The 13,985-nt window shown below is 47.5% G+C and overlaps 1 protein-coding gene and 1 long non-coding RNA gene across 2 annotated transcripts; one reads left to right on the top strand and one right to left on the bottom strand.

Annotated features, from left to right (window-relative positions):
• Positions 1-2,321: 2,321 nt before the first annotated feature.
• Positions 2,322-5,162, top strand: LOC147600164 (uncharacterized). Its single transcript, XR_015258947.1, has 2 exons — positions 2,322-2,416; positions 3,013-5,162. It is a non-coding gene; the product is annotated as an uncharacterized LOC147600164 (long non-coding RNA).
• A 118-nt stretch (positions 5,163-5,280) lies between these two features.
• LYPD6 (LY6/PLAUR domain containing 6) lies at positions 5,281-13,637 on the bottom strand. Its single transcript, XM_010122089.2, has 4 exons — positions 13,492-13,637; positions 11,905-12,003; positions 7,572-7,702; positions 5,281-6,570 (listed from the first exon to the last, which is right to left on the bottom strand). Exons 1-4 carry the CDS (start codon positions 13,607-13,609, stop codon positions 6,367-6,369), a joined length of 552 nt encoding a protein of 183 aa, XP_010120391.2. The 5' UTR covers positions 13,610-13,637; the 3' UTR covers positions 5,281-6,366.
• Positions 13,638-13,985: the final 348 nt, after the last annotated feature.

Here is a 13,985-nt window from a genome sequence, read left to right on the forward strand (position 1 = left end):
TCGGTGGGATGTTTTCAGGCGCCAACCCATTGTTTCGGTTGTGAAAAAGCCATGTATGGGTCCGTGCGTTGTGCTCTACCTTGTGCTTGGGTCGATAAGACGTGAGTTGAGTGTGACGAGTAAGAAATACCCATCCCATGGGGTCAGCAAAATCAGCCCCACGTTCTTCTGGTTCCCTATGACACCTGCCATGGGCTTCAGGAGTAGCTCTTCGGCGATCCAGATACGGCACTGCATGGTGCAGTCTCACAGAGGAGGATTATTTACATTTTTACAGGAGAAACTTGAGCAACTTACCTCCTTAAAGTAGTTACCTACTTAAAATATTCTCCTTCCAGCACCTGGCAACAGAAAGGACTTGGGGGGGCAGCCCCCCGCCACTGTCCCAAGTCAATTTTGGGTAGGAGGGCTAGTTATTTCTAACATGCATGAACTGGCAAGTTGAGGTTCAGCCTGCCTTCAGTAGAGCTTGATAGGAACATCTGTAGCGTGACTAAAACCTATTTGAATTTACACTGGAGAATTATGAAATGTTGGTAAGGGTGGCTTTTTCGGACTGCTTCCCTCAGCGTATGAAAACTTACTGCGGGAGGGTGTTTTTTGGTCAGCTTGGTATTGCTTCCTTTGTTTTTCCAGTATCATCAGCCCAGTGTTGGATTTGCTTGCGTTTTTTGTGGCTCAACTCCATCATGTTGAAGATATCCTGCAATTTTTTAGTCAGTGTCTAGTAGGTTTGAGTGCTGTGTGATGAAATGCATACGTTACATGTCTAAAATCTGGTGAAATCTTAAAAAGAGATAGAAACCAGAAAACCTTCAAATGCATACAAGTTGAGATTATATATTTAAAATGCTTTTAAATATACAATGTCAATGCTAAACGAATGACATTATTAGATCATCCTGGAAGATGGGTGGCTGATGGCGGGCTAAGAAGGAATCTAAGTGGGCTTTGGGATTGATGTCAAGGGGAACCCCACCCAGAGATGAGAAATTGGTACCAGACCTGATCAGATTATCTAATGAGGTTGGCATCATAAAGCATATATTAGCAAGATGCAACAAAACTTGGCAGCCCATTTTGACATGCATCTGGAATCATAATGCTGTGAGGTGTATGAGGACTTTGATTCAGATGGTTCATTCCCATCTTCTTTCTTTAACTCTGAATTGATGCCGCTTTGGGCATTGCCATTTCCAAGGTTTGCACCTTCGGAGCATGAGAGCTAACTTACGCTTGCCATCGCTTCCCTAATACGCATATTTTTAAGTACATTTTTCCACATCCTTTCCCACTTATAGGTATGGTGATACTATTTACCAGCATCAGAGTTCAACCTGTGGGCGGTTTCCTTGGTGGAAGGAGAAAGTCATGATGCAGCCTTGACTGGGAATACATGGGAACCTCCAGGCGTTAGTGAGACGCTTGGGCCACAACCTTTGCTGGTTGCTTGAGCCGCTTTAAGGAAGCGGAAACGCTCTCAGAAGCTTTGCCCAGCCAGTTGGTCCGAACTGGGTGTTGTGTGTCTGTGCTGGATTTTGGCTGGCAATGGCAAAGAATGAGCTGGAGAAGGGCTGCGGGGCCCAGGGGTTATCCTGTCCCTGACCCGGAGCAGGGATCGGTGTCTCCAGAGGCACCTCTTGAAATGGGATAACAAAGCCTCTTCCCTCCAGGCACCTTTGTAAGCCAAAGCTGCACCAAATGCTGAACCTTCAGAGGGAAACAGATTTTTAGGACCAGGGGAAATTCAGTTGATGTGCTGTATTTAACATCCTACTGAGAAGGTCACACAATGATTTTGCAAACTGTTAATGACTCCCATTTGAGGTATCTTTTTTTTTTTTTTTTTTGATTACTAAGAGAACTGTTGACATCTTGATGCTCACCCCTCCTTAAAGACTCCTCCTGATGCAGGAGTAGTTGCACTCTCCAGTCAATATTGTTTCCCTCTTAGTATAACCTTGCAAGTATTGAGTTATTTTTTTTTTTTCTCCCTTTGCTATATCTTCACCTTCTGTAGCTGGTAGAGCTTCAGCTCAGCCTTTCCTACTGCTGAAGCAGTCGCTGAGCTGCAACGGCTTTCATCAGAACTCAGGAAAAACAAGTAAATTCACTTCTGTACGCGTAGCGTGAGGGAATGATGTGCCTTACTACAGCTACTTTCTTTTATATCTTTAACTAATAGATGTCTTTTTATAACTCTTTTTTTTTAAAAAATGTTGAGTTATATCTTCTTCCCATTACCCATAAATAACTTTTTTGTCCAGAACCTTTCACTAGTTACATCAAGTTTTTTACATCCACGTGTTGGTTTCCGGAGTGGAAATTAGAAATAACTCATGGAAACCTCCAGAATACGCTGGGACTAAATTAACGTGGCGTTAGAATTATGGAAAACAAAGATTTCTGAGAGCAGGTGAGGAAAAGGCGGCTCCGGGGGTCAAAAACTAAACAAGAACTGCCTCAAACTTATTTTATTAAATGCTAAATATAAAACAATTTGTCATAAATAACCATGGGACTCAATAGGAGGAACCCATGGGAAAGATTAATTAGCTACAAGGGGAGTTAAACCAAAATGCTCTAAATATTTGCGGGGTTTGTTTTTTTTCCTTTCCTCCTGATGAGTTGGGCATGAGAGAAAGGAAAAAGGGACAGGGGAGCAGACAGCAGTGTCCCAGCACAGGGGTGGCACCGCAGCAAAGAGCAAAGTTGGTGATGGCAATTGTACGTTGTTATCAAATACCTCACACGTCGTCTGAGTATTCAGAACATTTATTTATACAAATGTACAGCATTTACAAGAGTTAAAAATTAGACATTCAGAAGCAATATTGCATATATAGAGCCTAAAAAAAAAAAATAAATATGGTGCAGCTCAGCATTTATGTGCTTAAAAAAAAAACCCCCACCAGCTCCGCGGGCAGAGGGGACACAGCGATGTGCTGGTACGGGGAGGATCCTGTGCAGGTTCCTCACTTGTTCTGAGTCACCTTCGTTTGCTCTTTTAAGCTCCATGTCCACAATCCTTGTACCAGAGCCGGAGGTAGCAGCTCAGTTGACCAGCGCTCAGGTCCCTTTTGAAGAACACAATGGTGGCACAGCAGTGGGGGAGAGGGACCAGCACAGCACAAGAACCAGGACATTCTCCATCTACTGCAACATCATGGGCAGAGCAAAGCTGGTGATGTGCTCAGCAGCAGCTCCTGCTCAGGTATTTGCGAAGCACTGGTTTTGGTGTAACGGCATGGCTGGCAGCTGGATACTCTAGGGAAGATGCTGGGTGGCATCCCAGTCTTTGTGAGTAGAGAGCATTAGCAGGTACCCAAAAAGGTCTCTGGTTTGTCTGAGGGCCAACTAAACACAGCATGAAGATCCTATCTGTTAGCACACTTCATCTCAGTACAGGTACCAACACTTCCACGTGCTGGTCTAAAAGCCCAGTATCTCCTCATGAAGAAATCCAGCCGTTCCTGCAGCACAGCCCAGGTGGTTACACACGTCTCAGAGTTACCATAGCAGATGTCAGGCTTGGGGAGTTCTGTTGTGCCACTTGACAATGAAACTGCAAAATACCTGGGAAATTGAGGGACACAATACACAGAGAAGCCAGAAGACGTGGGGAGAAACCTCTCACTGAAAGCTAGTGACCAGGGCAGCCAGCTCAGGTCAGGAGCTAACTTCTGCTTCTTGCTGCTGGTTAAGGTATCGTACTCCCTGACCCCTAAATGCATGTGTTTAGTGAAGCCCAAAGTAAAAATCTAAATAGAATCACAGATGGGTTTGTGTGGGAAGGGACCTTCAAAGCCCATCCAGTCCACCCTCCGCAAGGAGCAGGGACATCTCCAACCAGATCAGGTTGCTCAGAGCCCCGGCCAACCTGGCCTGGAATGTTTCCAGGGATGGGGCATCCACCACCTCTCTGGGCAACCTGGGCCACTACTCCATCACTCCCAGCATAAAAAAAAAAAATTTCTTAAATCCTTAAAACATCCAGCTGAGCTGCCAGCACCAGCCTGTGAGCCCTGAGGACGGCGAGGAGCTCCCGTGTGCAATATTGCTGGTCACGTGCAATGGCCTGAGCCTCAGGTCCACCTCAGTTGAACAGATAAGCAAGACATGTCAGGTTTCCCATGCTTCTGCATCACACAGGCTTTCCACCATGTCTTCTCAAAGCTTATGTCCTGGATCCAGTCCTGCTCCAACACAAGAATGCTGCTGAATTGCTCAACCAATGCAGAAAAACTGTTTAATCCCCACCTCAGGTGAGGAGCTGATCCACTGAACGAGGTCCTTCCAAGCTTAAACTCTTCCTTTTTGCAGGAGAACAATTATAAATAAATATTTAAATTGTTATTGGAGAAGTTGTAGCCCGCTCCACCTCATTTTCCCCAGCGCCTGGAGCAAGTGCCTGTGAATCCACTCCAGACTTTCTCTGCTCGAAGGAGCTTGCAGAGGAGGGGACAAGCTTCATAAAGGCTGCAGCGTTGATTATTTTATTTTTCCAGGGTCTCCAGCGATAGACCTAACTTGCATAGAACAGCAGATTGCAACTACCCTCTTAATACTAGCGACCTGCGAGCAGGTCACAGGAGAGCTGAAAGGACATCAAAATGCAATGAGTGAGGTCAACTAGCTTATCCTCAAAAAAGTTAGTTTTACAAAAAAAGTTAAAAAAAAAAGGAAAGAAGCAGTGTTTGAAGTTCAATTTTTCACAATGAACGTCACTCAGCGAAGCACACCAGAGAAATCTCTTCTCCAGAGAAATCACCTGAAACGATGGGGAGCGAGCACAGCTCTTGGTTCTCCCCCTTTGTCTCCAACAAAACTCCAAGCAGAGTTCACTCCAAAGGCCACAGAACTGAAGAACAGCACCTTGCATGCTCAGATCTCCCATTTTCCAGCTGGTATCCAACACGGCCGCTGCTCGATGGGGGCTTGCTGGTCCACTCCAGGAGTCCTTCCAAAGCACTGGAGGAGTTTATGAAGTATTTGGGTTCCAGCATTGGCTTCCTTCACCTGCCTTTCACTGGATAACTCAACAAAAAAAGAGCTTCAGAGCGCAAGAATAGTGGGGTTTTGATAAAGCTCAAGTTACCTTGGAGCACAACTACCCAAAAATTAACTCAAAGAACAATTTATGACTATAGTGGTTTGTTTTGGTTTGTGTGTTTGTTTTCTTTTTAAAAAAATTTAATTATAAAAAAGTTTGGTTTAAAACAAGTCCATGGATACCCTGCTTTTATTACTGACCCTGTAAAACAAAGGTGATTCTTTTTTCAATAGTGCTGCAAAATATCTTTTTATATATATATATATATATATTTATAATTTATATATTACAGGCTTACCCACTTGAAAAACAACTATTTTCCCTGGCACTATCAGCATTAAGAATCTTTTAAAACACTTTAGGTCCTACTCAACATACAAAAATAAATATTGCATACATGATTTCCGAGCAAACCAAGCAACACAGGTGACCAAAACACAGCCGCACTGAGTAACAGTCCATACTCCACAGCAGGAGTGCGTTAAATTAAATAAAATACCAGAAGCTGTTCAGGATCAACTCACTCTCCGTCTGTAGGACTGGGTGCCAAAATACGAAAAAGTGTAAAGCTCTGAAACCTGGCTCGGCGGGGACGAGCATCTTAACCTTCAACCTTCGCCTTCATCTTCTCAAGAGAGGGTCAAGGACCGCACACCCGCCTCCCCCTTTAACCACGCTTCAACAACGGCATTTGTAGAGTTTTTCTGGTCCGGTTTACAAACCAAACAACGGATTTTCTGCCCATCTCAACGTGTGTTGTTACGGGGGTGGCTCTTCGTGCTGCGAGTGGACAACCTCGGTGGAAGCATCCGCGTGCGACGCTGGCCTCATCCAAGCTGCCGCTGCCTTGACCCCATCCCTTCTACTGCTGTCTTCGCCAAGAGGAGCGGGAGACGTGGGAAGACAGCAAAGACCTGCTGACTATGCATTATTTACCCTACGATCGCAAGACCGGTTAACGAGACACCGGAGTTAGTGCTGCGGCAAATTACCATAGAGTTTCAAATGTGTAAGTGATGATAATAGCAGCTGGCAGCGATATAGTACTTGTAAATAACGTTTCTTCACGGAGAGAAGACATTAAGAAAAGGGTGTCAGTCCCAGCCATGGATTCTGGGAACAATTTGCACGAGTTTCTTCAGAAAAGAGTAGAGATGTGATGGTTTTACCTCCTTCAAATACGCCTACGTCCCAGGCTGACTAGCTCAGCATTAACAGAAAACAAGGAGGAAATCCAGTCTTTCAAAGACAACTCCAAAGCGCAGGCTCTGCGGGGAGAGGTTGGATGCTCACGCAGATGTTCTCACCCCGGCTCAGCTGCCCGGCCGCGCCGCGCGTGGCAGCGTGACCCAGCGCTGTGACATCAACCCCAGCCAGAGACACGCCACGGTCAGCAGGACGGGATGTGAGAGTCTCTGTGTTTTGTTGAGGGGGGAGAGGGTGGTAAACACGGCGTCTGTTGTGTTCCTTGGCAGGGGCAAGTTGCAGATGCTTCCTTCGCAGCAGGAGGTGCAGATCTGAAAGAAGCCAGGTTATAACTTGGTTATTTGAAAAATACCAATACCAGTGAATAAAGATGTAAGGCAAATAATACGACATTTGCAAAGGAAAGCAGTGGGCAGTTTGATTCCCTCCTTCCTTTTTTCTTATTTTTTTTTCCTTTTCTTTTTTTTTTTTTTCTCCCCCCCCCCCCTTTTTTTTCAAATCCATCTCCTTGGAGAAGCCTTTCACCCACGCACGGACAATACGTTGGCTAGCACAAGGAGGACACATCCATTTTGAAGAGGTTCTTTTCTTTTTTCACCCCAAATAAGTAAGCTGATGAAAACTAACGTTGTCTGGTTGAAGTAGAGCTCGCGGTTCAGAGCTCAAATAAATCAGTATTTATTCACATAAGGGTTTTTTGTTGCCTGTCACCCATTGTGCGGGTGCTGGAGTGCTAGACAATTCCTGCGGCAGCCCAGAGATTTAGACCACCCCAGGCCAAGGGAGCATAAAACGATGTGCAAAACAGAGATGGGGCTGCAGCGTGCTCAGAAAGCTCTTTGACATTAACCTGTTGGAGAACTTCAAAAAGGTCAACTATTAACCTTCAGAAAAAATCTTTAATAAATAAATAACTTCGATTTGGGTATAAAACTTTTACTCAAAAGGTTTCAGGGCTTTCCCCCAACCCGTTCCAGTATGAAAACCACGAGATGGTGGGCGAGCACCGTTGCAGAGCGGAGGGGACCAGACACGGTGCGGTTCCGCAGGCGAAGCGCTCCTCAGCCTGAAGGGAGTGGTTTGCTCCCCCAAGCTCCTGGCAGGAGAGTTATTTAAAGAGATTATTCTTTTGCTCTGGGAGAGATTATTCCTTTGTTTCGGTAACAAATGGAAATGAGCTGGAGCTCGTTAAGAAGAGAAACTTCATTTTTGACGATGCTGATTTACCCACTGAACCAGTCAGACTGCTGGTGGAGGCCAGAAGGCTTCTGCCCAGTTTTCAGATGAGAAAAAGGCAATTTTTATCCTATACCTTATATTCTTCGTGCCTCACGTAAGTGCATCCCGTGGACAGGCAGTCCTCCAACGGTACACAGCGTTTGGTGACGGAGACGCTCTCTCCAGTGACTTTCATCATGTGTTGGCTAAAGCAGTATCTTGTACCTAGAAAGACAGAAAAAAAATGTGTTTACCTATCAAACTCAAGTTTTGTGAGAGTCTACAAATAGGAAGAAATAGGAAAGAGGCCTTAGATTTTTTTTTTTTTTAAATCTCAGGATTTAAAAAAAAAATTAATTTTGATGTGTTTATTGAATACATAAATGTCACGAAAGACACACACCCACACCCCAAGCTCTTGGCACAAACCTGAGGTTTCAAAGCACCCTGGAAATGGAGATTTGTTCCCAACACTAGCACGGTTCTCCGTGTTACTGACAAAGAAAGGTACGCTGGATAACCAAGTTACGGAGGGAGGCTCAGATAAACACCCCAAATCTCATGCACTATTGGTTTTTGAGGAATTGTCTCTTAAAAAAGAAAACACTCACAATACCTCTTTATGTCTGGAGCTAGCTTTCATTTATAGAGGTTTAATATTTTCCTAGCTTCATGCTCAAATATTAATTCTGTAGGATAACGCTCACGCTCCTGCACACCCCAGCAAAGATCCTTCACCCTCTCTGGCCCTCACTTTTATCACCTATAAAATAATGCCAAAAAATCAGCAGAACAGCTGGAAGGATTTATGTATTTCTCAGTTTCCTGGTCTTCAGAAAAAGCACCACGACACGGACCACGTCCCCGGTATTCCCATCGCATCTTCTGCGCGTTTCTCCTGTGGGATCCCTCCTCCCCAGGGAAGACCATCCTCCTCCTCCTCCTCTTTTAAGCTACTCCTCTACTGACACTTGTAAAACGCGCAGAAAATTCAAAGCAGAATGCCTGACAAACGCTGCCGTTATCCTCAGGCTTAAAGGAATTTGGGTTTGTTTCACGCTTTAGTCGTCAGCGGGAAGTTGAAGGTGCTGTTCCCCTTCCTAGCGCTCCGAGACGACCACACTGGATTTTCAACACAGGAAACATGCCATTATATACTTCTTCTCTAAATTACACCTTGCTTCTTATTAAACAACCTTATTATTAATAAAATTGTTACTTTCACAGAGAGAACAACAACAAAAAAAAGAGTGTAATTAATTTAAAGTCAACATTCCTGCTCAGCCCTCATGTCCGCTGGGCAAAGCCCTGCATACCTCTCATGTTTTAGGCGTTTGGCAAGAGCCGAGCGAGGTTGCCGGCCGAACACGTTGTTCGTTAGGCAATAAAACCCCTCAGACATCCGGCGCATCTTTGACCTGCTCTTAACTGGCGCGCGATACCCACAGCAAACAGACGCCACGGATCACCAGAGGCTGCAGGCGCTCGGGGCGCTGCCTCCCCTCAAACCGGCCGGCCCAGCCTGCAACACGCGGGTTTTTAATTTTTCCAGGCTCTCCCGCCCTAAGGTGTAAAGCTCACAGGTTCACCCCAAGGGAAGCGCACTCTGCACAACAGCTTTGAGCTTCTCCCAGGACCATTCCCCCACAAATCTGGGCGTGCATCACCGGAGCTTTATTTCTCCTGCAACGGCTCTGGGCAGCGGAGCTTGCCCCTGACGGGTCCCAGATGGAACAAATAAAGCTTCCAGCACTCCGTAACTCTTTTAAGGCTGTTTCATTCTTTCTTCCAAGTGTGTTTTTTAGAAAGTATTGTGCAATCATCTTGGAGACACGTGTTTTCCCCTGCATGCCTCTCCTCGCATGGCCATTGCTGATGGCCATCATCTCCTGCAAGGAGTAAGTCCTTGATAAGCAGCAAAACCCACTCACCCAGATTAATATTGAGTTTTGCACTGCGTTCTGGTCTGCCTCTCTTCTCAGAGCAGGCCAAGTGTAATGATGACAAGCGCTATGAAAAGGATTTGGCCAGAGAGCACTGGGAGAGCCCAGAGCAAAGCAGAGGTGAGGAACATCACCATGTCTAACCCATAACGACTGCCCTACAGGTAGGGAGCTTGCTGGCCAGAGGGATAGCAGAGGACCGCAGGCCAAGACCACGAAAAACAATGTTGTCACCTCCTCTTTTGCATTCTTCCTTCCTCTGGTAGAGCTGTCCTGCAGACACCGCGTGACCTGTTCCAGCTACGAGGTATCTCCAAACACCTATACACAACAGACAGCCGCGTCTCGACCTGCCAGGAGTGATGCTGACCTGCAGCAGCATCACCCTACGGCTGAAACACACGTTCTCCGTGGGGTCCACCTCACGGGCACCCTCCTATACCCTTGAAGGGAGCATGAAGGGAAAAAAAACAGCTATTGAAACCAGAATTCACGGTGCAGACAGACACCCAGGCTCAATGTAAGCAAACCAGCCCCGCGTGGCGAGATCCAGCAAAGCTGGTACATGTCTCCAGCAGGAGAAAGTTGTCTTCTCTGCTTTAAACTGGGTAGGGAAACACTGAATCTGGTATTTCAAAGGGCCTGGAGTCACACGTTGACTTCTGAGAGCCAATTTCCCAACCTGCAACCTCTAGCAGCACATTCGGGTGTCACCTGCAGCGGCTGGAACATCACCAGGTGGTGATGGCGGTGGTGGCCATCACCGAGATGTCAGCCTGCCCACAGGCCATCCAAAAATAGTGTACTGGGAGTATTTTGAGTGCAGTATTTCCATACAAATTACATCACTAACAGTTTCTGCTTGAGCTGAAGCCAACAAATTACAGAAAACAAGCTTAATGCCCAGGAGGAGGCTTGCCTTCTAGGAAAGTCTTTTTCTAATCTCTGGTCAATACAAATAGCAGGATGGAGTTTTCTTGTTTTCTCCCACCATTTAACCCAAGCGAAACAGCGAGCGTTCGGATCACTGCAGCGAGGGAGGCAACGCCGTACGCGCGCTCCTCCAACTCGCGGAGATAAGGTAATTCCCTGGGGAGATAACTAACCCCAGCTCCCAGAGCACACCGGCGGTCACGCCTCCCACCTCAGCTTGCATTTCTGCGGCTTCCTTACACGAACTCCAAACGACATTTGAAAACGAAAGCAACCAAGAAAAAAGCTGCCGTAATAAAAGCTGCCTGATGCGGAAGGGCGTTGGGTGTAAAGCTAAGAGACGCCAATGGAAGCTGGTGGTGGTGGGGCTTGTACCCGCAGGCAGGAGGGCTGGTAACCGTAACTAGCAGTCCTGGTCTGGAGGAACACAGCCACACCAAAGCACGGTTTTCACCTCCCCTAAACAGCCAGTAAGTACTAACTTTGCTCTCCGATTAGCGTATCTTTTTTCGGTCGAGTCATTTCAGCTGGTTGTTACACAAGGCAGACCTGGGAGTCAGGCCTCTCTCCTCGCACAGCGATCTACAGCTCATGTTGTCCTTCGTCAGTTAAATACCAGCTACTCCTGTCCACACAGGGAGCGCCCAGGAACGCTGGTCTCATCCGATGCCAGCCGGCCTGATCCCGTTTATCGTTGTTGATGTCCTGATGAGTTGAGCTCAAAGCAAATAAATTCTCTGGCACAGGCTGCAGACACAGCTGGTTCGTCCCTGCACTGCAGGTTACGCTCTTTCTCTTTCCAAAATAAATATTTTCGGAGGGCACCTGTCCCACAACAGATCACAGAAGTTCCGGATGGACGCTGAACAGCGCTGCTTGGCCTACAGAAAGCACCAGGGGAGTGGTGAGCATCCCTCTGCCCACGTACGGTCACCACGCTGGTGAGGACACGGCCCATGTCCAGCCCATGTCCAGAGCTTCGTCAGGGGCTGTGGATGGTCTCAGAGAAGCGGTAAGGGAGGAGAGATCTGAGGACCTCACCAGTATCTGATATTTGGGTGCCTGTATCCCAAAGCCCTTTCTGGGTGTTCTTCCCAACGCTAGACTCCGATGGGAGCTATGAACCCAAAATACAGAAAATACCTCGATGGCAGGCAAAAAGAGAGTGGCCTCGGCTGCTCTGAAGCACGGGCTTGTGCCGTAGGGGAGGGAAGCAAATAAAGCAAGAATCAGTCCCGTACTCACCAGTAAGAGAAACACAACTCCTAAATAAACATCAGCCTGATTTAATTTCCAGCTGAGCTAGAGGAGGACGGGGAACAGATGAAAGCCCTAAACTTCACCCACCGCAAAGAGACAGAAAAGCTTAAAGGATTACTCGTATCGCTTACACGTCTGTCTCGTTGAGGAGGCTTACAAGCGGGAGTAGCGATCGCCAGCGTCCGAGCGCACGCGAGGGATAATGGGGGCTCAGTGCCGTCCCGGCGGCGGGGACAGCAAGCGGCCACTGTGGGACAGGTTTAAATTAAATGCTATCGTGCAGTTGGTTACCTCTTGGACAATAGACATCCGGAGCCCATCGGTTGCATTCATAATTATCTGCTGCCTTCTCGCAGGTGAAACATTTAAATCCGTGAGGATACGGCGTGGCTGGAAAGAATGTACAGTATTTGGTTAAAATGAGCCAATTAATCCGGTTCTACTACGCTTTTCGGAGGCACACAGCAGCGTTTGTTCTCTTTAGACATATCTTTCTACAGGTGTACCTGTCAACTTCATCAGGTTGGTCCCAATTTGTAAAAACCCTATCAGAAATAGCAAGGCACGTACGGATACAATGAGGACTCAGTTCAGCCGCCCGTTACCTAGCGAAAGCGCCCGCTGCGGACTTCAAAGGGAGCCAATGTGAGCAAGGAGCGCTTACTCTCGCGGTATCAGAGCTCACATCCAACACTGCTACTGTATCGGCGCTGATAACAAACATCAAATGGATTAAAATTAAAATACTGCTGGAAAGTGTCCCACCGAGGAAACGAGTTGCCCCTTCTGAAGGCAGGCTGGTGTTCCCAAAGGAAAGAAAAATCAATTTGCTGAACCTCAAGATTTTAACAGCAGGCTCCGTCCTAATTTATCTCACCAAACGAAGAGCATAACTTCTTAAGTAGTCTCCTGGCAGGGCTTCTGTAGCACATTCAATACATCTTCAAGATGCTGCCACCTTCTCAGAAGCCAAATGGTGAAGGGGCCGCATTTATCTCCACGGGGCGAAGTAAGCTGAACCTCCTCAGGTCTCACCTCTCCCTCCTCTTCACCTCCTCCCCTCGCCCACCGGCTCTCGGCCAGCCCCCACTGGGGTACAAGAGGTGAAGCAAGAGGCATTCGCCGCTTTTTTTCTCCAGGCTCCTCTGGGCAAGGGCCAGCAAATCACTTGGGAGCAACTGGTGCTGCCCTCAAGGAACAGCCTGGGATGGGAAAACACAACAGCGCTAATTAAACTCACCCCTCTCACCCTGGACCTCTGGCAGGCCGTGGTTATGGCATAAACCAGGAATTTTGTTTTGCTTGCACAGAATATAAGTTTTTCAGCTAAATTCCTAAAGATGGTGAGTTTTCTCTAGGAACAGCCGGCAGGCACAGCTCTCCTCTTCTAGAGTTAAACACAAGTTTGTATCTGATGAGGTGAACAGACTAGGGAAGGGGGAGTCCATGGGAGGTCTGAAGATGCGTAACTTTGCTATAGCTTTGCTTCAGGGAATTCCTGAAATAGTCAGAAGCAGTTGGTGCCACAGCTGCTGATGGTTGTGCTTGGCCCTTGCTTACAGCTATCAATGTGCTTGGGCAAACCACCTGGCCATGGAGCTCGGTCTTATGGCCAGAGAGATTACAGAGGAGCAGAAAACAGCGAACTAAAAGTCTCCGACTTTAGTCGGCAATTGCCGGTAACACTGTTGGTCCTCTAATCCCTTTGGGAAGCAGCAGTCTGGTTTTGCATCGTGAGCACCAGGGATATTTATTTCATCTTTGCTCAGCCCTCAGCTCTACCTCAACGCTTCTGCGGCCTTAACACACATTCACCCTCATCCTCGTCCCCGTGCCGCGGCCGCCCTTGGCTTTGCAGCCCGTGCAAAGGTGGCTTACTGGAAGGGTGGAGGTAGACGATGTCCTTCACGGTGAAGTCCCTGGGCTGCACGGCCGGCAGGCAGGCGGTCAGCAGGCTGAGGAGCAGCACCCATGCCAGCGCGGGCTGCGAGGCCATCACCGGGCGAAGCTGTACTCATGCGTCGGCCGAAAAAAATCACCTGGGCGATAGCAGAGAACAGAGGTGAGAAGAGGAAATGTGTGAGCCACCACCTCGGCCCCCAGCAACCCAACTTCACCAAAACCATGATGGTCCCATGAACCTTCGGCTGCCCTCCAGCGGGGCCAGGCAGTGGTGAGGTTAATTTGGCTCGGCATCCCCGGCACCGCCTGGGAAAAGGATTTGGGCAAACCCTCTCCCAGCCAGAGAGCTGCAAACGGCAGCCAAGGGGAAAGGCAGTTGGGTTTGTCACCATTTACAATTTAACTGGGCAGTGACTGGTTTTCAAAAACCTCAGTAGGTTGTTGATAAATAAGATTTAACTGCTTCTTTG

Source organism: Chlamydotis macqueenii, chromosome 6, assembly GCF_036417535.1.
Source record: "Chlamydotis macqueenii isolate bChlMac1 chromosome 6, bChlMac1.mat, whole genome shotgun sequence".
In the NCBI taxonomy this organism is placed as follows: Eukaryota; Metazoa; Chordata; class Aves; order Otidiformes; family Otididae; genus Chlamydotis; species Chlamydotis macqueenii.

What these genes read in the sequence shown, in the direction of transcription:
- LYPD6 (XM_010122089.2), bottom strand. Translation starts at nt 13,609, where the DNA reads ATGGCCTCGCAGCCCGCGCTGGCATGGGTGCTGCTCCTCAGCCTGCTG. An exon ending in CGTCTACCTCCACCCTTCCA is followed by an intron (nt 12,004 to 13,491) that starts GTAAGCCACCTT and finishes CATTCTTTCCAG; the next exon opens with CCACGCCGTATCCTCACGGA. An exon ending in TGAGGCACGAAGAATATAAG is followed by an intron (nt 6,571 to 7,571) that starts GTATAGGATAAA and finishes GGCTTCTTTCAG; the next exon opens with ATCTGCACCTCCTGCTGCGA.